The following is a 24,364-nucleotide window of genomic DNA, read 5'->3' as shown; positions in this document are numbered from 1 at the left end:
GAGGCTAAAGAGACTCTTTAAGCACAGTCAACGATGAAACACAAATATTAGCAGGAGGCAGACACAACGTAAGCACTTCAGTGCAACATGAGGGAATAAAACAGGACACACACACTTTATTGTTAACACACTGATTCACTAGGGATTGCAAAACTGGTTGTTTTAGCTGATTTTACACTGCTAGGCCAATATAGTCCATATAGTATAGTAATACCAATTCTCTGTTTTCATTTGAGGTGTTGCTTAATCAGGACCAACTGTGTTAGCAATGTTGGTAACCAGCTCATACAGTGTCGCTAATGCCGTGTTAGCAATGCTGGTGACTGGGTTCATCTAACGTCGCAAAAGGGCATAAGCAATGCCAGAGACCAGAGTTATTTAACATCACTAATGTGCACGGGCAATCAATGCTGGAGACCAGGCTTGTCTAATGTCGCTAACGCCACGTTAGCAAAGACAGTGACAAGGCTCATCCAACATCACTAACGCCAAGTATGCAATGCCACATACTGGGCTCATACCAATGTTTAGTAAGGCTGCTCAGCACTTTGATTAAAAGTACAAATCCATACATAACTAACATGTAATATCGGCTGCTGGCTCATCCAACATCGCTAATGCAATGTGTGCATCTAACGTAGCTAACATGCATTGACTGGGCTAGTCAAACGCTGCTAAAAGGCATAAGTTGTGTCTGAAATCGGGCTCATCCAACGTTACTTACGGCATATGAGCAATGCCAGCACATGAGCTCATCTAACATTACTAATGCTATGTTAGCATGCGAGCAACAAGGCTCATCCAATGTCGCTAATGGCATGTTAGCAATGACGAAGAGTCAGATCATTCAGCGTCTATTAATGCTGCTATCGCTATGACAAAACGACAGATCTAGACATGAACAACATTTAACTGGGCTCATACAACATCGATAACACAGTGGTAGCAATGGCTCATGCAACAACGCAACAACATGGGTTTAGTAACGTTTGCAACCAGACTCATCTATTGTTGCTAGAATGGCATTAGCAATACTGGCGAGTAGATGTTAAGAAAAAAATAGTCGAACTTGAGACTGTATACAGTACTAGTGGAAAGTTTGGACACTCCTTCTTATTGAATGTTTTTATATATTTTTTTCCTATTGTAAATTAATACTGACGTCCAAAGTACTAAAACAAACCAAAATACTCTAGAATAGTAACTTTTCCTGCGCAACAGAAGTAAAGCCCAATTTATACTTCTGCCGCAAACCTATGCGTAGCCTACACGTATCCAGCAAGAGTGCGCTAAGCAGTAAAGCGTGCTAATACTTATTAATACTGTGTGCATGTATTAACTTTTCTGTGTTGCTATGCAGTCTAGACTACAAAGGCAGGACCTATCCATCCACGGCTGTCTGCGTCACACGACACGTAGTTACATTTCCTGAGAGGTGTGCATCGAGTTATGGAGTAGGCTTCGGCATAGGGTACACAGCGACACGTAAGCTATGGCGTAGGTTCAACGAAGGGTTCTTTCCTGGGCTGGTCCTGATGAGTATCCTAACTTGTGTATCCAAACTTTTGACTGGTACTGTACGCCTAGCACTGCTATTCCCCAAAACAGGAATAGTATTATTATTAAAATAGTTTTGTGGTCTATGCAATCCCTAGTAATCAGTTCACACATAATTTAACGCTAGCACTTTCGTCAAAAACAACACGAGATCTAGACATGGACAGAAACACATGAAGCAAATGGAGAAATGACTTGTTACAACTAGACATGTTAGAAAGAAGGTTATGAAACCTGTAAAGGTTGCTGAAAAATGTGAGTAAAGTGGGTTATTACTGTATAGTAAACACTAAATTCAAGTTCCAGCTTGATTATACTGTTAATGTTATTCAAACATCCCCTTAGCTCGAGCGATAGCTGAAGAGCATTTGAAGAATTTTTTGTTTCTCAGGCGCAAAACCACACAGAACGTTCCAGACAATCGAACGAGCAAACTTTGGGTTTTATCAAACCACGTACAAGATGCACAAGATATCACATAAAAACATATACACATTACAGCAGCATTTAGCAAACATGCTAAGAGTTCACAAGCTGGTAGGAACAGACAGGTTAGGGACGCTGTGACGTGACGGAACACCACTTCAGACGAATGGCACGTGAAAGCTAAGCAGAGACTCAGGGGGGGTGGGGCTGCGTGAAAGTTACGATAGTTACGTTAAAATCTGCAGCTGCTGATTGGGTAGTGAGGGCGGGGCCATCATCAGGGGCAACAGAGGCGTGGCTGAGCGTGGGAGAAGGGGTAGGAGTGGACGCAAGCGAGTCCAAGTCGCAGATCTGTAGCTCCTCCAGGACGGCGGTTGACGAGGAGTAGTGGCTCAGTGCCGACACCGTTATTGGTGACGCTATGGGAGATGACGTGAGCCCGGAGCGTTCCGGGGAGGCGTAGGGCGTCGGGGAAAGTGCCTTGGGCAGAAGCCCGGACAGGAAGTCAGGTGAGTCCTGGCTGGCTCGGCCGTAGGGTGATCGCCGCGCCGATGGGTCAGGCGATGGAGGCCCAGAAACCGAGGCAGCTCCCCTTGTTGTTGGTGGGGAGGAGTTGCGCTGATCAGGGATAAAAAAGGATGACAAAGGCGAAGGAAGAAGGAAATAGAGGGTTGAAAGGAAGGGAGAGAAGAGATTAGCATAAATAATAAGCCATGCTAGCAGGCAGGAAGTGAAATACCATGTTTTTTTCATGGCAAAGGTGAGCTGAACCATGCGAGGACTGTGCAAATTCAGAAGCTGTGGAAGAAGAAAGGTCATCAGGGGTTAGTCTGTCGTAGGTGTTCCATCATTTGGTCGTTAGATTAGTACGAAAGCAGACGTAGCTGGAGTCTGTTGATAAAATCTGTTAATTAGAAACAATAGATCACAGAAGTACACAGGGTAAAATTGGCTAATGCTCAATAACTGCAGTACCAGGGCATCAGCCGAAGGTCTTGGGGGTACTATGGGGATGGACAGCAGGTCCTGGTCATCATCGAGTCCTGGTCCAGACTGTGGTACTGTTCCAGAGTCTTTTGGAGCTATCTGGATGGAGAGAGAGGCTGTGTGCGTGGTAGTAGCTGAGGTGGAATCGCGGCGTGGTGGTGGGGAAGGGGGAGTAGCGGGCGTGGACTTGCTTGGCTCCACCTTCTTAGACTGTGGGTCAGATTTTACAGCATGGGAGATGCGAGCGTTAGCAATGGTCTTAACTGTGTTCAGTTTAGTAGAATCAGTCATGTTAGCATTAGCCATGAATGTTTTGGCCGTGTTAGCACCTACGTTTGGAGGGTTGGATCTGTTTTCGTCACTAGCTAGCTTGAGAGACGAAACCTTGCGCTCTAGGAGTTGAGTGATAAAAGTGTTAGCATTAGCATTAGCCTCTGGAGAGTAGTCTGTGTTGGGAGATGCAGTGTTGGTGTTGGTGCTGGTGGTACGTGTGGTCTTGGAATAAGAGTATGAGGAAGAGGAGCTGGATTTCAGGGAGTACGAGCCAGAAGCAACGAGGGCGGGATCGGACAGCATGGGGAGGGAACTGTAAGAGGGAGGGTTAGGGGTCATGTGATAGCTCTCTCTCCGAGGGGGCGGGAGTGGGACCTGATTGACACACAGGGGAGCCATTTTTTTTTTAGAAAACGTAAAGAGGCATGAATGGTGTGAGACAAATTGCTCTGAAGAAAAAAACAAGGCATCATCATTACAGTATAAACAAGGGTACAAGTTAATAATAATAAATCATAATACTACCACCACCATGCTTAAAAGACAAAGCTTGGAGGCTCTTTTATGATGGAAATTCTGATGGTGTTTCTAATGATGCAGACAAATTATTTATGCAGTATTCTTGGTTATTTTCTAGGTCTTTCTTAAACGCTTGAGTGGAAATAAATTCTTCTTTAAAGCGCCCCATGGTGTTTGCGAACCAGCGGTGCGGCGTGTTCTTCCTAAATAAATTATAATCCCATTAAAATGATGGTCTGTGGATAAAAACAAGATTAATTTCACAGCATGTAAAATATGTTGCATCCTGAGGCTTAAAAGTTTAATATCAGCAATGCATGCTCACACTCTATCAGATATCCTCACGCTGTTTCAATCAAAAATGTATTATAAATACTGTTAATAAACAATTTATAACCTTGATAAAAAAGTGTACTGCATATAAAGTACACAGAAATGCCACAAGTCATGGGCCAGCAGTAAATGCACTTAAAAACACCAACACTGGTATAAGTTATGAGTTGTTATCTTGTGAGTGAAGTTGTACACTGGCCAATGTGCTCATAGCAAGACAGTGAGTTAAAACGAAATGCTGATAGTGAGTGCCAGATGGAGGGGACGTTCCAATTCATGTTGCGTTGACCAGGAATACGTCATAGAAGACTTATATTACCACCCAGAGTGGACAGCACAGTGGGTGGTAATGATCTTGACCGGTGGCTTCTGGCTAAAAATCACATCCACATTCAATGATGAGGGCCACACAAGCGTACCCCACAGGTCAGTGCTTCTTTCTTTATCTTCCATGAGACATGGCACAAGTCATGGGACCCCATATCTATTATTGAAACTCTGTACATGCAATATGCCACACATAACACGTGTGTTTATCAGTTACACTGAATGAAACCAGATGATGAGATTTTCTCAGATTAATCAGAACCAAGCACAACGGAAGCCATTGAAAACCATACATTTCTTTGCTATAACACTACCACCACCATGCTTAACAGATAAGACCTATTTGGAGTATTTTGATGGGGTTGCTAATGATACATTACATTTAGCAGCCTATCAAAAGTCACCACTAGAGGCTTAGAAAGTTATGTAAATGGCAGGTAAGTTACTCTTACTCTTACTCTTGTTTTGCTAAATTTGGTTCTAATTCTAATTTAGGCCCCATTACTTATTGCATACTGTATGCAGGTGGCGTAGTTTACCAGGACGGGTGATTTCTTGTCCTGCAGGTTGGGTCGGACGCTGCGGAAGCCTTTTGCTGCCAGAGACGAACTGTTTGCATCACCGTTCCTCAGACCTTCCGTTACACTGCGCGACCGCCAGCCATCTACGCGACACAAACACACATGTTTATAAAATTGGGGAAAAAAAGCAAAAATGTACATTAATTTGAAACATGTATATATAAACACTAAAATAAAACCTGACTGTTGAATTAGGTTAACTGGGTGATAGATGTTTTGAGTAGCTTAACTATATGTTTAGCTTTAACTTTCAAGCGTCATGTTTAGCTTTCAATCTCCAGATTTAGCATTAGCTTTAACTTTTCAGGCTTGCTTTAGCTATAGCTCTCCAGGTTTAGCTTTAGCTGTAGCTCTCCAGGTTTAGTTTTAGCTATAGTTCTGCAGGTTTAGCTTTAGCTATAGTTCTCCAGGTTTAGCTTTAGCTGTAGTTCTCCAGGTTTAGCTTTAGCTATAGTTCTCCAGGTTTAGCTTTAGCCACAGTTCTCCAGGATTAGCTTTAGTTGTAGTTCTTCATGTTTGGCTTTAGCTGTAGTTCTCCAGGTTTAGCTTTAACCATAGTTCTCCATGTTTGTCTGTAGCTGTAGCTCTCCAGGTTTAGCTTTAGCTATAGTTCTCCAGGTTTAGCTTTAGTTGTAGTTCTCCAGGTTTAGCTTTAGTTTTCCATCTTTAGTTTTTGCTTTAGCTCTTCAGGTTTAAATTTATTATACATTAGATTTAGCTTTACCAGTCCGTGTTTAGCTCCAGGTTTAGCACTGTTAAGACAACCACACACTGATGATCAGACTTACCGGAGTCTGCAGAGTGTGCTTCACTACCTGAAAATACAGAACAGACATAAATATGAATTTCATCAATTATTTTTATTATTATTAATAATAAACAAGTTATAATTCATAATACAATAATGATTACCCACAAAAAAATTATTATTACGTATGATACGACACGGCACGGCACAATCTTAATTTAGCATTCGATATTCAATATTTTTGTCATGTTTTTGTCCAGGTTTTGGGAAAATTTTTAATTAGCAGTACTAAGGACTATATAACAACATGACATTGCAACCCAAATATTAGACGCTAAAAGAAAACACAAAAGTGTGAGAAACACAAGGAGGTTGGACAAAAGAAAAAGACAATTGACGCAGACATGAAACATCTCCTAGTGACTTAAGCTACAAGTTCTACAGGAATATTAAGGTTCTACAGGAAGATAAAAAAGGGCAAGAAAAATAAGGACACAGAGAAGAATGAGTGTGAGAATGAGTGTCTAAGTGCCTTCCATCAGCTCTACAGTCACTTAAAACCATTTCTGTCATTCCAGTGGGGCCACTTGCCCCTAATGAGGGTCAGACCTACAACACTCAGGGGACATTCCCAAGTGCTGCCGTCAAAACGGCGTCTAAACATCGGTTAAATAACGTCTAAACATGTCCACAGCAGGCAATGAAGCCTGGCTAACCAAAGCAATGATGTCGTCTGGTACATACCTTTCACGTGTATTTATGGGTATTAAAACGCATGTCTGAAAACTCAATTAGCACCATCCAGGGAGTACCAGCTCCAGTTTAAGACTGGGAGATTCTTGTCTTGTCTCCACGTTTAGTTTTATCTATAGCTCTCCAGGTTTAGTTTTAGTTATAGCTCTCCAGGTTTAGTTTCAGCTATAGCACTCCATGTTGAGCTTTATCTATAGCTCTCCAGGTTTAGTTTTATCTTTAGCTCTCCAGGTTTAGTTTTAGCTATAGCTCTCCAGGTTTAGTTTTATCTTTAGCTCTCCAGGTTTAGCTTTAGCTATGGCTCTCCAGGTTTAGTTGCAAACACTTTTTACATTCTTTCCTGACTCATCGCAAAAGTAAAGGTTGGTGCACCAATATTTCAGAACATACCCAAACATAGTTCCACTACTCCACAGTCCAATGATGGGGGACTCTATACCCCTCCAAATTTACACGATGGCCTAAAACTTTATATTTTAACTCATAGTTCTAGCCCTGCTACTGCTGCTCTCCTTCCTCCAGTTGCATTATGTGGTTGTATAATGTGTCTAATTCTGTTCCTGGGAATTCTGAAAGGATGTGGCTACTACACACACCCTGGCCAAACCTCAGGGCACAAGGTTAACTGGTAAAACAGATGAACTACCAAAGAGACAGCAAGTGAAATCTGAAGAGTGTGTGCAACTGTTTCTGTTCCTGTCAGTGGACTTCCCAGCTGTCCTTCAAAACTTTATGAGAAGTGTTTTAGGAAGTGTTGTGTCCTGATATCTCTGGCTGAGTTTCACTTGGGCAGTTGGCCCTCCAGTATAACGGGACACTCTGGGGGAGCGTGGCCGCTTGCTGACCCCCCCACTTCAAGGAAAATCAGCCTTCAAATGCTCTTCACTTGGGAGATCCTCAAGACTCTTTAAAGAGGAACTCAAGGCCATGGAGTTTCATAAATCTCAGTGGCATACAGTGTCTCGCTTCATTTCTAAGTCTACCTAATGGGTGTGGGTAATAAACCTTCTTCCATACAGCAATGGAGAGTACTTATAACTCAGTAGAGTATTTCAGATTAAACAAGTCTATTTGGGGCAAACTTATACTATATAGCCAAGAGTATTTGCTTGTCTGCCAGCTTCAACTTCTCTGGAAAGGCTTTCCACAAGGTTTAGGAGTGTGTTAAGGGGAATTTTTGATTCTTCTGATTCTTCCAGAAGTGCATTTATGAGGTCAGACACGGATGTTGCATTAGAAGGCCTGGATCACAATCTCCATTCTAACTCATCCCAAAGGTGTTCTATCGGATTGCTTCATGCACTGCTGTGTAGTCATGTTAGAACAGGAAGGGGTTCATCCACAAACTGTTCTTGAAATGTTGGGAGCATGAAATTGTCTTGAATAGTCTTGGTACGCTGAAGCATTAAGAATTCCCTTTTGCTGAAACTAAGAAGGCGAGCTCAACACCATTATCCCCCCCTCCACCAAACTTTGTACAGTTGGCATTCAGACAAGTGTCGGTATCCTTTGGCAATTGCCAAAACCTGACTCATCAATTGGATTGCCAGATGGAGATATGTGATTTGTCACTCCAAAGTCTACTCCAAAGAATACATCACTGTTTTAGGGTGCAGTAGTGACACCATGCTTTACACCACTGCTTTGCACTGGGCTTGCATGCAGCTACTCTGCCATGGAAACCCATTCCATTAGGTTATCTATGCTTTTACTGTTCTCTGTGACCAATGGAAGTATAGGGATTTATGACCAATGAAAGTATGGCTAACAAAGAGTATTAGGAATAAGAAAGGACAGCTGAAAACTGGGGTGTATCTGGCACCAGTGGGAGTATTTCTGACTAATGGTTCACTGAAGTGTCTGAGACCAAAGAAGGCTATTTGGGACCAGCCAATGTTGTGTAATCTGAGAACGAGTGAATGCAATTTGAGACTGATTCATTTATTATAGTGTTCAATGGTAGCATTTACAGTACAACCATTGGGCCATTTTGGACTATATTATAATCAATGGAAGATGCTTAGATCTGTGGGAGGGAAAAGTTCCTAAAGACCACCATTGGGAGAGTTATGGAGAGTAGTAGAGGTTGCCTGGGACCAATCTGGTCTACTACTTAAAATGCACGCTGGGATGAATGGGGATGTAATATACTCAACTGAAGTATCTGAGACAACTGGAGGCTATTTGTGACTGACAGACTTTGTTTTGACTAGTGAATGCTATTTGAGACCAACGATAACATCTGAAACTGTTGTAGGACTTTGTTATAGAACCACTGACAGCTTTTGAGATCAATGGATGCTAATTGGGTCCAGTAGAGGCTACCTATCTCTATCGAAGCCTATCCACGACCAGTGGGAGTACTGAGACTATTGAATGCTGTTTAAGACAAATGGAGGCCATTTGAGACCAGTGGGAATATTTGAAATCAATTAAAGCTATTTAGGACCAGAGGGAGTACTGAAAGTAATGAATGCTGTTTAGGACCAATAGTGGTTTTCTGAGGGCCTTTTCACACCCGGAGTTTGTTTCTTTGGTCCAGATCAGTTGATGAATACATTTACTTGGAGGGTTTTTCCCACAATTTGGTTTGGTTTCACACAGGAATAAACCTAAATGGACCAAAATACGCATTATTTCAGATTCTGCAGCAATATGTGTTGCCTCTCATAGCAGAAATTCCAACCGACTTTTTCTTAGCAAGATAATGCTCACATACAGCACGGGCTTCCAAGAAATTAATTTACATGACAGGCTTGGATGCTAGATTTGGCAAACTATACGTTTGCAGGATTGACAAGGCTAGCTGCAAAATTTGTGGGCAAATGTGGACAACCTACCCACTCCATAGAAGCCACATAGCAACAGCTTGCCCACCACATGGAATACCTTAGCTACCAGTGGGAATTACAGCTCTGAAAAAAAAATAAGAGGCCGCCTAGTTTCTTTGATTTTACCAAATTGAAAACCTCTGGAATATAATCAAGAGGAAGATGGATGATCACAAGCCATTGAACCAAGCTAAACTGTGAATGTTTGCACCAGGAGTGCAGGCATATAGTTATCCAAAAGCAGTGTGTAAGACTGGTGGAGGAGAACATGATGCCAAGATGCACGAAAACTGTGATAAAAAAAGGGTTATTCCATTAAATATTGATTTCTGAACTTGTTTTCTTTGCATTATTTGTGGTCTAAAAGCTTTTTTGTTATTTCAGCCATTTCTCATTTTCTGCAAATAAATGCTTTAAATGACAATATTTCTATTTGGAATTTGGGATAAATTATGTCTGTAGTTTATAGAATAAAACAACAATGTTCATTTTACTCAAACATAAACCTATAAATAGCAAAATCAGAGAAACTGATTCAGAAACTTAAGTGGTCTCTTCATTTTTTCCAGAGCTGTATTTTAGCTGTGTTTCTATGATAAACATAACCCACTGTCCTATTGCCAAGTCCAAGGTCAGACGAACTTTCATACAAATTCACACTGGAATACAGATGTGAATAGTTTAATGGACGCTCAATAAAGCTTGTACCCTTCACTGAGACCGTGTGGTGAAAATATTGAAAAGAGAGATATCAAAGCTGAGTGAAGATAACAGGTAGAAACACAGACAGATGTTCTGCTGTCCAAACAATAAAAGAGGCTTAACAAAGATGAATGGACACACATACACACATATAAACACACACTAATACACTCATACACACACAGGGTTCACTACTCTAGACTGATGAAACATCAGAGTAATGAAGGTGACAGGAGGCACCAAGCAACACAACGAATAACACAGAAAAGACAGCTAACAGACGTACACTGATGATGTGTTAGTTAGGGGTGGGCGATATGGCTCTAAAATAATATCACGATATTTCATGATATTTTCACGATAACGATACTTTGGCCAATATGACAAAAAAACACAGAATTAGAAAAATTATTTAAACTCATTTTATTAGATTTGTAATAGAAGTAATATTATAATGATACTAATATTAATGCACTCCAAATATCTCCATATATTCAGAATTGAATTAAAATAAATGATACTGGACAGATATAATCTGTCTCTAGTAGATATATATAATGGGAAATGAGAACAGTGTGAATTTTTCTTTTGCTAAAAACGGCAAAAAAGTAGTACTCTGATGTGATAATTAGAAGTGGGTGATATGGCACAATATTTCAGGGTGGCACACCCCTAGTGTTAGTAAATGGCGTTTTCACATTCGTATTTATTTGCGAATCTGGGACTAGTCCATGCTCTGCGAATTTGGTACATTTGGTCAACTATTAAAGCTGTTTTTGAACCTAGGAGTGGTCCAGAGTAGCTATATTTAGTCCTATTGAAATCGGTGGTCTGGGGTTCATTTCAAACCGACTGTGGTGTGGTTGGTCTAATGCAGATGTGGAAGCTATCCACTCCCTTTGCTGCATGTGAGGTCGCTTGCGTGGTTCATTTTGTAATGTGTAATTCTATCCTTTGCATCAGTATATCCTAATAAACCCACACTGAAATCAGACTAGAGTGAGGGTACTATAATAACCTCAGCTTTGTGGAGTGAGTGCGGGTACTGACATCATGGTGATGAAAGCAACATGACTGACTGCTGTTTGCATGGAGCTGTGCAATCGATCCATGGCTCAAATGGAGTTCTTGTGTGTGAAAACAAACCAGCAATAATGAGGCACTTCCCCAAACGAGCTCTCAATTAGTTCAGGGTAAGGTACTACTCATTCAGGACGAGTGTGAAAACGCCCTAGGATTACAGTGGTGATTAGCCGTGTACATTAGCTATAACAGGACCTGACGCACTGATCTAAAGAATGTTAGTGTTCTGGTTTGTGTAAGTGTGTGTGTGTTTGTGTGTGTTTGACTGTGTGTGTGTGTGTATTAGCTCTATGCTAGTATAAGTACCTGCAGTCTTTGTGTACAGATTGGGGTAACTCTGAACTCTTTTGATTGGCCAGAGAGTCAGAGACAGCGACACACTCTTGCGAACCCGTCCTCCGCTATCTGCAGCGTGTTTTCACAGGCGCATACATAAAACACACACACATGCAAAGCATACAGCATATACGAGAAGCAAAGCACATGCATGTCATTAGCATTAGCATTAGCATGTCAAACCACAGCCTTTAAACAGTAACAAATCCAGCCTTAAGCAAATTAATGAACTAATGAAAATTCTAAATACATTTCTTAATATATTCATTTCATGATTTATTTACTTATTGAACTGTAATGTTCATAGCGAATTGGTATATACATTAATAAACAAATAAAAATGAATACACATGTTTAAAATATAAAATGCATTTTACAATATATACAGTAATAAAAGTAGTAAATATATGTGTGTTTCTATATGAATTAATTAAACTGGAAATCATTATAAAATAATCAAATTCAATTTGAAAAATAAAGCTAATACTAAATCAATATAAATGCAAATACAATACAAATATGAATAAACATATAAAAAAATACATCATATCATATCATGTATTATAATAAAATTGATATAGAAATAAATATAAATAGTAATTAATATGTTATATTTCTATACAGTTGTTTACATACATTTTACTTACTTTTATATATATTTTTTAGTTAGTTCATTTTTAATGTATTTCTCTTTGTGGTTAATTACATGTATTAATTTACGTTATTACATCATTATATATATGGTACAATATTAAAATAGATTTTATTTATTTATTTATTTATTTATTTATTTATATCTGATTAATTTAAAAATAATATATCTTATTTCTTAATGTAGTGTAGTCTGATTGAATCCGATTAAATGACTTTAATCGGATTCATTTAATCGGATTCAGACTACACTACATTAAGAAATAAGATATATTATTTTTAAATTAATCAGATATAAATAAATAAATAAATAAATAAATAAAATCTATTTTAATATTGTACCATATATATAATGATGTAATAACGTAAATTAATACATGTAATTAACCACAAAGAGAAATACATTAAAAATGAACTAACTAAAAAATATATATAAAAGTAAGTAAAATGTATGTAAACAACTGTATAGAAATATAACATATTAATTACTATTTATATTTATTTCTATATCAATTTGTTTAAATGGAAAAAAAATTAAATAAATTAACCAACGCTAATTATTTCACCACATGAAATCTTGAAATCAATGAAATCTTTAATAAATATGAATTAATATATGATATATGATATGGCTTGACAACAGACTAATTAATGCTGTATGATATCACCTAATAGAACACTAATCAATACAAAATATTATATATCAAATGCATTAAATTACTAAATACATTCTATGTATGCTTATTAATTAAAATAAATAAGTAAATAAATACGCTTAAATAAATAAATTGTCAAATAAATACATTAAGCTATATCACTTTGTATATATATATATATATATCAAGCTCCTGTGTGTTTTACTTTATGATATGCTAATTAGATCCTGTGAACTGGTTCCTTCCCAGCAGCTCTCTCTGTAGGTACTTCACTGTCGTGGGGTGTGATGTTCCTCAGGGCTCAGTAACTGTCAGCTCCTGCTTGTTTAAACTGTTTTGAGCAACACAAATCATCCGCACATGCAAAGCCACACAGCCACACAGACAGCCCCGCTCAGCTCCATGCTCTCGGCTGAGGGAACGGAGCTCTTCTGGCTCTGGGAGCTCACTCAGAAAGCGGCAGCGTTTCAGAGAGAAGTGCAGCAAAGCAGAATTCAGCTCAGGCATGCGGCGAGCGTCACGGCTGGATCCGTGCACTTTAAAAACACTCGTTATGAACGGAGGCTGCTTGCCAGCTTTGAATTAGCATGCCCTGCCATCATTCTCTCGATGATAGGATGAAGAAATGGTGGAAACGAGTGGGCTGATTGATTTCCTGTAAGCTAAAACAATGAACGGTTGCTTTCCACTGCAGGGCCAGACAGTTCTAAGCATAAAGGGTTGACAATTCGGTGGATTACGATTCCACATGGACGCAGTTTGGCACTTTGGATGCTCACAAACTGGCTTGGGACTGTTGCTGTTTGGCTAATTGAGCCTTGCTGATGTGCTAACACTGCAGTAGTGATGTTGAACAAGGCCGATAACCATGTGGTATCCAGCGTTGCAGACTTAGGCTTACATCTGTAATTTTTCAGCAGCATAATGCTCACCCACATACAGCAAGGGTTTTTAAGGAATGTCTCCACCAGCTTACAACACTTACTTGGCTTTCCCAGCTGCCTGATTTGTCACCCATCGAGCATTTACAGTATATAACCAGCTAGGACTTCAACCTCAGCAGCCCTTGAGTGTGCAGGATCTACAAGCCCAGCTGCAACATCTGGAATTTGAACATTGTATACCATCTTGCATCCGACCCAACATGGTATTAGAGCCTTCTATGTTGCAATTTATGGATTTACTTTACCCTGGTGGTTGTTGTTTTCAAGTTGTCTGATTCTATATGCAGCCACCATGCTAACATAGCAGTGGTGAGGCTGGAAGTCGGTGTGCTAACACTGTGGTAGTGGTACTAGACGACTGTAGCTGATAAACTAGCACTATGGTAGTGAGCCAGTAAAGATGTTGGATAAGGTCCCTCCCATAAAAGCCTACAGTTTTCCAATTATATATTATATACATGTATTGTATAATTATTATGAGATAATTTAGCAGCACGGCATATGAAAAAAGAAATCGTAATCAGTCTAACAGTGTCTTAGTATTCTTAGTATTTTGGCCCTGTAGTGGAAAAACAGCCAATGTAGCATAAACTAATCCAACCATGGGGGCGTATCTGAATTTACAAATGCCATCTCAAGTTAGGAAAACCGGTTGGTGAACATTGTACCTGCATTCATAGTGGAGATCTCCTCTTAGTGCTGCTCTGAACAAGAATACACCTTCCTGCAACACACACAAACACACAAGAATGGAAATGAGTGAACATGACACTATTAAAATGCTTTCAGATTAGGTATTTCATTTTAGGCTGCTTTTAAATAAGATCAAACCCACAACCTTGTGATCAGAGCTTGGAAAGCTGGGGTCAGAGCACAAGGTCAACTATGCAATGGTGCCCCTGTAGCAGAGAGAATGAGGCGCCTTGCTCATTGGCCCAATTGTGGATTTTTAGCATACAAGGGGATTGAACCAACAACCTAATGATCAGAGGAGCTTGGAAGGCTGTGGTCAGATTGCAGAGCCTGCGATCGTGGAGCAGAGAAGCTTACATGCCTTCATCAAGAATCCATTAGTACTTGCTTAAGATGGGTGCATTGAACCCACAAACCGACAGGTTTCAAACCCAGAACCTTGTGATCTGAGCTTGAAAAGCTGGGATCAGGTGCAGGGTCAGCCATGCTATTACCTTGCTCATGGGGGCAACAGTGCCAGCGATAGAGAGACCAGTATGGAACCCACAACCATATGACCAGTGAAAATATGTTCAGAGCACAAGGTCAGCCATGCTATGGTACAATGGTAGTAGAGTGCCTAGCAAAGACAGCTTAGCAGACACAGGAGTACCGAACCCAGAACCTTGCGATTACAGTTTGGAACTCTGGGGTCAGAACACAGGGTCAACTTTGTTATGGTAACCCCCAAGCAGGGAGGGAACTTGCCAAATACCTTGCTCAAGAGCCCAAGAAAAGCATCTTAGCTGGCATGGGTATCGAACCCACAACATTGTGAACATAGCTACAAAAGCTTAGGGCAGACTGCAGAGATTGCAGAGACTGCCTCTGGAGCCAATATGGTTAAACACCCTACTAAAGAGCCCAACAGTGGTAATTTAGAAGATATGGGCATTGATACCACAACCCTATGATAGGTGTTTGGAAAGCTGGGGTCATGGTACAGGGTCATTGTATGCTATGGTGCCCATGAAGTCATGATGGGTAAGCCCCTTACTAAAGGTTTTAACAGTGACAGTCTATTAAAAGTCAATATAAGTTGAACCCACGACCATGTGATCGGCCCTGTGCACCCCTAGTAACAACACAGGGTTATATTTCCAAATGCTGAAAGCATCCTGTCAGTACCGACACCATGGCGATTACGTGACATATGGTGGCTCATATGATCAAAGCGCTCGGCATGACATGTGAGTCGTTCTTTTTTAAGCATGGTGCGGTGAAGAGCTATTCGGCATAAAGGATGAAGTTGTAATACAGAACTTAGATCCCAGACAGCGCGGACCAGGGCGTTCCGCTATGGCGTCAACACCGCATGGATGTGTGTATGCATGTGTCTGAATGTGTGAAGGTGTGAGCGACAGTGATACCCTGGCTGACACCAGCTGGTCTGCACTCAGAAATACGCATCGAGAGTTTGGTATGTGTGAATTTTATAACTATCGCCCTCCCACACACTCCGGCATTCACTTTCGCGCACAGACTCAACAGCATATTCATAATTAATGCACTGCGACTGCACACATTAAAACTGCTGCTCTGATTCTCTTGTAAGTTCATATGCAAGTTTACTTTAATATAGGATAGCAGTCTGTAAATAATTTACCAATATCTGTCTGCATTAATCTGCATAGAGATTACATGAACTAGCAGCACCTTAGTAAATCAATGAGGTTTTAAAACGCTCCAGAATACAAGTAGAGAAGGAATTAGACACCTTGCTCAAGGGCCCAACAGTGGCATCTTAGGAAAATGGGAAGCAAACCCACAACCATGTTAAGAGAGCTTGGGAAATTGGGGACAGGTTGCAGAGTCAGTCATGCTATGGTGTCTATGGAGAAGAAAAGTTAAGATATCTTGCTCAAGCACCCTACAATTGCAGATTAGTTGACACAGGCATCAAACCCACAACCATGTGATGACAACTCAGAATGCTGGGGTCAGATTGCAAACTCATACATTCTATAGTGCCCCAGGATGAGAAAGAGTTTAAATGCCTTGCTTAATGGCCCAACAGTGGCAGCCTGGAGAATGTGGATGAAGAACCCACAACCTTGCGATTAGACTGTGGAATAGCAGCCTTTATAAAGTTCCTTCGGTTAAACAGTGTATGTATGCATAGAGATAAAAAAAGTAAATTAACAGCATATAAGCGAAGCAGTGAGATTTGAAAAACAACGTACCTTGCTCAAGGGCCCAACAGTGGTATCTTAGCAAATTGGGAAGCGAACCCACAACCATATAAAGAGAGCTTCGAAAGTTGGGGACAGGTTGCAGAGTCAGCCATGATATGGTGTCTAAGAGTAGAAAGGGTTTTAACTATCCTGTTCGAGTGCCCCACAGTGGCAGCTTAGCAGACACAGGCATCAAACCCACAACCCTGTGAGATCACAACTCAGAATGCTGGGGTCAGATTGCAGGGTTAGACATTCTACAGTTCCCCAGGATGAGAAAGAGTTTAAACGCTGTGCTCAATGGCCCAACAGTGGCAGCCTGAAGAATGTGGATAAAGAACCCACAGCCTTGCGATTAGAGTGTGGAATAGCAGCCTATATATTTCCTTACAATCTATCAGTTTATGTATGCATAGATATTAAATACATTAACAGCATACAAGCAAAACAGTGATGTACCATGTTCAAGGGCCCAACAGTGGCAGCTTAGCAAAATGGGAAGCGAACACACAACCATTTAAAGAGAGCTTGGAAAGCTGGGGACAGGTTGCAGAGTCAGCCATGATATGGGTTTTGAACCCACAAACACATGATTAGAGCTTTGAAGGGTCCTTTCCTGATTCCCATCTGAAATGCAATGGAATGGAATGTCAGAAATACCTATAAAACCAGCCTCAAAGAATTAAAGACTGTTTTATACCATTTTATTCGTTAGGGAGTTTAAGTGGGTCTAGAATGCAAACCTACAGTAGGTCAGCAATCTTGGATTCAGCTAGTTTTTCAATATGACCTAAGGGGTCATATGCATGCATAAATACCTGAGCTCAGTGCTGATCCAGGGTCATTTTCCTGCTATTTTTTCCTCTAACACATGCGATTAAACAGATGAGATCAGCAGTCCTTCTCCAGGACACATTATACATACAGATCCTGGGGGTATTCTGAAGTTAGACCGTGGCCTTCTAGTTCACTCATGCGAAACCTCCTATTTACAATCCTAAAAACTCCAACTACAGCTCAGAGAACACTTTAATAATCCTTGAAATAAAATAAAACTGAAATATCTGTGACCTTTTCCAACCAAAACCCAACAGAAATATTTGAAAGCTCCATAACAACCAGCTTAAGAACCCAACAGAGATAGAGATACTATTTGGTCTTTCTTTCCTGATGGTGGTCCTGATGAGGGCCAGTTTCATCACTGACTAACCTTTATTTCTTGAAATATATATTTTTTTCTTTACGCAGTTAAGTTAAGTAGTTCTTGTTGTAATATGGATTAGAATATTAGTCAAATAGAGCTATTCAATGTATCCCAACAACTCTACCTCTTCACAACTTTACACAACTGATGCTCTCAAACACTTTATTAAGAGACAAGAAATTCAAATACATAACTCTTGATAAGTTCAGCACTTATCAAAAAAAAAAAAAAGCTGACTGAGAAAATCAGTCATTAGCATTAGCCGCTAACCGTGCTAAGGGCTAGCTCTTTCGCCGTTAAGAGGTAAGTATATCGGACTGTAGTCTGCATGCTTACCGTGTTAAAACAAGCTACGTGGGACGAATCGCTGTTTATTAGCGGTTAGCCTCTAATGCTAATGCTGCTGCACCCAGCCTTAGTGGAAATCTGGATCTGGGTAACTCTAAGCTTACTGTAAATAAACGAAAGTGCTTTACTCACCCAAATAAACAGTTACTTGGAGAGAAATCTAAAAAAATATATATATATATATGTAATGTATAGTGTGGCCTGCTGCACTGCGATACCAGTAGGTCAAACTTTGTGTGTGTGTGTGTATGTGTGTGTGTGTGTGTGTTTGAGAGAGATACATGGCTATAAAGACACCTGGCCACTCTGGGCACGATGACAGCTGAGAATTCTGGATCTCGCTCAGAGTAATTCCCATTAATTACTGACTCTTATTAACCCGGCTTAGAGGGAATAGGGTTAATGAAGTACCCATTAGAGCCTCACACACACACACACACACACACACACAAACACACACACACACACTAAAGCCAAATATTTCTACTTTCATACTAAATTGCTAGAAGAAAAGTAAATATCTCATTCAGTGATCTATGCTCTACGCTATACTCCACTCTTCATGAATCAGATCCACAGGGAATGATCTGATGACTGAACGAATAATTAAACGAGGGAAAGAAAGGAAAGGCACATTTTGTGCTTCTCCAAGAGGATGCAGGTGCAAAGCCAAAATCAAAACGGAAGCCTAAATCCAGCTGAAGCCCCTTGGCGCATCTGTTCTGAGAGGAAATGTGGAAATAATGAGAATGAGAGATGAGTTTCAATGAGTTTGGAATATTCCTCAACGTTTCATCCAAACCCCCAAAAGGAAATGCACAAACGCTCCAGAACAAGCAGCTTCAGAACCCAAAGATTAACACAATATTTTCCAGAATTTTTCAAAGAAAACACTCAGAAAAATGCAATACCGCACAAAAAAAAATCATTCTACAGCTCAAAGTCTAATAAATATTCCTGAAAACTCCTTCTATAGCTTAAAGAATATTAAAATATTTCACTATTCCTTAGAATTCCAACTGCAGCTCAAATAGAATTATAATATTCCTTAGAATTCCAACTGCAGCTCAAATAGAATTATAATATTCCTTAGAATTCCAACTGCAGTTCAAATAGAATTATAATATTCCTTAGAATTCCAACTACAGCTAAAGTAATATTATGACATTCCTTACAATTCTAGCTACAGCTAATGGAATACTGTAATATTTATAAGAATTCCAACTACAGATTAAAAAATACTTCAATATTCCTTAGAATTCCAGTTACAGCTAAAGAAATGCTGTAATATTTTAAGGAATTCCAACTAAAACTTAATAAATACTGTAATATTGCTTACAATTTCAACTACAGCTAAAGAAATGCTGTAATACAAATTCCAACTAAAACCTAATACATACTGTAATATTCCTTATAATTCCAATTACAGTTAAAATACTACTGTAATATTCCTTATAATTCCAATTACAGTTAAAATACTACTGTAATATTCCTTATAATTCCAATTACAGTTAAAATACTACTGTAATATTCCTTATAATTCCAATTACAGTTAAAATACTACTGTAATATTCCTTATAATTCCAATTACAGTTAAAATACTACTGTAATATTCCTTATAATTCCAATTACAGTTAAAATACTACTGTAATATTCCTTATAATTCCAATTACAGTTAAAATACTACTGTAATATTCCTTATAATTCCAATTCCAACTAAAGGTATATTGTAATATTAATAGTAATTATAATTACAGTAAAAGTACTACTGTAATATTCCTTAGAATTTCAATTACAAATAAAAGAATACTGTAATATACCTTACAATTCCTAGTACAGCTAAATTAATACTCTAACATTTCTTAGAATTCCAACTACAGTTTAAATAATGCTGTAATATTAATAAGAATTCCAACTTAAGCTTAACGAATACTGTAGTATTAATATGAATTATTAATAGATACAAAATATTAATAGAATTACAACTACAGCTAAAGGAATGCTGTAATATAAATAAGAATTCTCATTACAGCTTAAAGAATATTATAATATTAATAGAAATTCCAACTATAGGTCAAACTAGAATACTGTAATTAATAATAATCCCAACTAAAGCGTAATGTTTGCTGTACTATTCCTCAGAATTTCAACTGAAGCGTACAGAATATAATCCTATTCATGAGAATTCCATGTATTCCAACACTTAACGAATATTAAAAAATAATAATTTTCCCTGACATTTTCTAATACACACTATAGAATGATAATTTTGTCCAATAATTCAACCAATATCTCTCATATACTTCAGTATTCATAAGTATTTTCTTACAGCTAAAATTATATATTAGTGTTGCAGAGCTGTTCAACCTCATCACACATTCAGATAAACTGTTTCAGAAAATTAAAAACCCAGTATGTTTTGCTGTTATTAAAGATTTTGGTGTTTTATATGAATGTTTTTGGGTCACTTCTTCCCACAGGCAACATAATAAAATAAGTACAGCTAGCAGATTAAACCTTGGGGAGCAAAAATTCCATTAAAAACTAATGAAAGATTGTGATTAGTGTAAATTGTTTCCTGGTAATAACTGAGAATGATCACGAATTAAAGCTAACAGCATTCCCTGTGCTGCAACACGGCTCTTACTTTATTCAAACAAAAAGTCGTCCACTTTCTGTTCTGGTTCAGATCAAATTACATAATACAAAGAAAACAAGTTCATATTCATAAAGTTTTAAGAGTTCAGAAATCAATATTTGGTGGAATAACCCTGGTGGTTTTAATCACAGTTTTAATTTCATGCATCTTGGCATCATGTTCTCCTCCTCCACCAGTCTTACACACTGCTTTTGGATAACTTGATGCCTGCATTCCTGGTGCAAAAATTCAAGCAGTTCAGTTTGGTGGTTTGATGATCAGCTTGTGATCATCCATCTTCCTCTTGATTATATTCCAGAGGTTTTTAATTTGGTAAAATCAAACAAACTCAACATTTAGAACTATCGATCGGAAGTGACTGCGCAAACAAAAGTCTGAGTGCTAGCTAGTCTCTTACAGCAGGCTCTGGTTAAGTATAAAGGCTGTTAAATTCGGAGAAGTGTACAGTAGTGACAGCGAGCCTGTTCTCCGAGCCGGAACTGTGAGCTAAATTGGCCGTTAACGGATAGATCTGCAGAATGTGTCACAACAGATTGCCTCCGGCAGCCTCTGCGCTCCTGTTAGCTTAGTTACGCTCAACGTTTTCCTTAAGCAGCCTTCCAAAAATGACTGTACAGCTTCCTAATGAGAGTTACTATAGAAGAACGCACCTTATCATTTAATGTTTACATTTTTTTTACTACATTGAAGAAACACATAAGGATTTTTTAAGGTGGCTCTTATCTGGGCTGCTGTTAACTTGCTGGTAACTCTAAATAAAATCTGATTAGCCTGTGCAACAGAGGGAACTCTTGCTCTTCCTTTCCTGGGGCAGTCCTGATGAGTGCCAGTTTCATCATAACGTTTTTGATGGTCTTTATGACTGCACTTAAACCTTTCAGACACTGCGTCAATTAGCCTCTTTTTGTTTAAATGTCTTGTTGTACAGAACACCTAATTGAGACCTGTTGTTATCCATCAGAATAAACCATAAACCAACCAATAAAACAATAGCTTAGCCCCACCCACTGGACTGGACAAAAAAAAAAAAATCAGCTACTCAGACATTAGGGCATGTCAGCACTCTGTCTCTGTGTTTTTACTGCCCTCCTGTTTGTGCATTTACCTTCTTGTGTTCCTCATGTGATTTGTTTGTAGCTCCGCCCCCTCGTTACCCTTCCCAAGGTGTTCCCAATTTCCTTTACCACCTTGTGTCTCGTGTATTTATAGCCTGTGTTTCCTGCTTCCTTTGTCGGTTCTTGTACGTTTTACGTCTGTTAGGTTCTAGATTTTTCTTTGTTTTTAGTCTTTGTTTATTCTGTAGTTTTCAGGGCCTGTTTGATTATTTATTTTCTTATATGTAATGAGGGGGCGGAGCTACCATCGAATCACAGGATAGACACGGAACAGGGCCAAGACGTGACAAAAAGCTGTTTTTTTTTATATACTTTTTATATTAGGATAGTAGTGTCTTATTTTGTGCATTAGATGCAGAAAATAGCATTCTTATATTTTTTTATCACTGGAACAAAATTCAGGTCTGAAAGGGTTAAACCATTTTGACTGACCATTTCTAGAATTTATTTTTTTAGAACATTACAAAAATAGGGATATTCACTTTGTCTATATAGTGCAAATATTAATTTGGTCTTATTCAAAAATTACTTATATCTGTTGGTGTTAGTATTCCAGTGTAAATTCTATATTAAACAAAATAAACATTACAATATTATATACATGTATTATATAATGCATTGTGCATTTTAATTGTATTTGATATGTACAATGTATATTAATTTCCTTTAAAATTCCTTTTAAACCCCCAACATGAACTTATTCTACTCCCTACATGAACTCATTCTAGATATTCATGCTATTAGAATTTCATTTTAGATGTGAAATGTCTGGATATGTGCCAGGGCTCACTGATTTCAGTGGTAATACAATATTTATGTTTTAATGTTATGGCTTGATCGGTGTTTGTAGGCCTGTGTTTGAGCCTTTATGACAGAGCTGTTGGAGCCTCAATAAAAATATCATGACCTTGACCTCATTCCTTTATTTTACCACTGATCCCACCACTGCCGGACAAGCTTTCCCCAGTTCTAGGCTTTATTTTAACCCAGTCCTGCACTGGGAGTCGCTGGGTCTGACACTGAGGAGGCCAGGAGTGACCGGAGCCACAGAGCGCGTCCCAGTTTAACCAGGATTTATTTTCATAGCCAATAACAGCCGTCCTGTTTCACTGTAATGGGAAAAAGACCAGTCTGGAATGTGTGTGTCTGTGTGTGTCTGTGTTTGGGGGAGTATAAATAAAAATCATCAAATTTTATGCAGGGCAGCGGCAAAGGTCTCGAGAACTTGCCTTGAGGAATCTGACTCTGAATGCTTGTGAAGCAGAACAGGACAGATTTAATGAGCAACAGCACGCTATGCACATTCCCAACAGACCGAGATTCATAAGACGTTGTGTTTTGGGTGGTCAAACACTGAAATATAGAACGTTTCTTATTAGCACTGATGCTAACAACGGTCAATGCTAATATTTGGGTCTAAAACGTCTATTCAGAATCTTTTAGGAAGCACAATATATCAGATTTATATAGCAACAGCATGCTAACATCAGCTAAAACATTCCCAACACACTTTCCCAACAAGCACACAACGATCTCAAAAGATGGAGATTCAGAAGTTGTTTAGTTTTTGGGTGGTGAAACACTAAAAGACGATTTCTAATTATGCTAACGATGGTAGATGCTACTATTTGCACCTAAAACCTGCACATGTCTAGAACAACAGCACAGTTGAACATTCCCAACAGACAGATATTCATTAGATGTTGTGTTTTCGGTGGTTAAAGACTGAAAGTTAGAACTTTTCTTATTAGCACTGATGCTAACGGTGGTAAATGCAAATATTTGGGTCTAAAATGTCTGTTTGGAATCTTTTAGAAAGCACTTTCCCAACAAAAAAACATTTCCAAAAGATGGAGATTCAGAAGACACTTCTGTTTTGGGTGGTCAAACACTACGAGACGATTTTTAATTATGATAACAATGGTAGATGCTAATATTTGCATCTAATTGCTAATAAATGTCTATTTGAAATCTTACGGAAAGTGCAACATTTCAAAACCAGAAAGACTTAGCTAAACATTCCCAACAGACTCAACAGAGATTCAAAAGACGTTTTTTGTTTGGGTGGTCAAAGGATTATTAGCATTTATTAGCACTGACTGTAATTATGGTAGATGCTAATATTTGGGAAGCATGATATCCCAGCTTTAAATAGCAACAGCATGCTAGTGAGATAAATCTTTCCCAACAAACACGCATTCCCAAAAATTGGAGACTCATAAGATGTTTTGTCTTGATTTGTCAAACACAAAAAAAATATTTTTAAGTATGTTAACTATGACAGATGCTAATGGGCCCATCATTGTCCTAAAATGTCTATTTGGAATCCTATGGAACGTGCATAATTCCAGAACCAGAAAGTTTTTAAGTGCAACAACACAGCTAAACTTTCCCAACAGACGGAGACTCAAAAGGCATTTTGTTT

General features: G+C 38.9%; 1 protein-coding gene across 12 annotated transcripts in view; it reads right to left on the bottom strand.

Moving 5' to 3' along the window:
- sorbs2a (sorbin and SH3 domain containing 2a) overlaps positions 1-24,364 on the bottom strand; it is an 89,921-nt gene that overhangs the window by 38,007 nt on the left and 27,550 nt on the right. For 7 of the 12 annotated variants that reach the window (XM_049472226.1, XM_049472224.1, XM_049472225.1 and 4 more), the window contains exons 3-7: positions 14,376-14,431; positions 11,427-11,525; positions 5,792-5,818; positions 4,962-5,086; positions 2,959-3,618 (exon numbers count right to left, since the gene is read on the bottom strand). In XM_049472226.1, coding sequence (XP_049328183.1) covers positions 2,959-3,618; positions 4,962-5,086; positions 5,792-5,818; positions 11,427-11,525; positions 14,376-14,385 — 921 coding nt within the window. In that variant the 5' untranslated portion in view covers positions 14,386-14,431. Of the gene's footprint in view, positions 1-2,214; positions 2,602-2,958; positions 3,619-4,961; positions 5,087-5,791; positions 5,819-11,426; positions 11,526-14,375; positions 14,432-24,364 lie in introns of all 12 variants that reach the window. The other 5 variants (XM_022681674.2, XM_049472230.1, XM_022681675.2 and 2 more) reach the window with 4 other exon arrangements.

The sequence above is a fragment of the Astyanax mexicanus genome, chromosome 25 (assembly GCF_023375975.1).
Source record: "Astyanax mexicanus isolate ESR-SI-001 chromosome 25, AstMex3_surface, whole genome shotgun sequence".
Lineage (NCBI taxonomy): Eukaryota > Metazoa > Chordata > Actinopteri > Characiformes > Acestrorhamphidae > Astyanax > Astyanax mexicanus.
The sequence above is the reverse complement of the archived record's forward strand: the minus strand, read 5'-3'. Positions and strand labels throughout refer to the sequence as shown.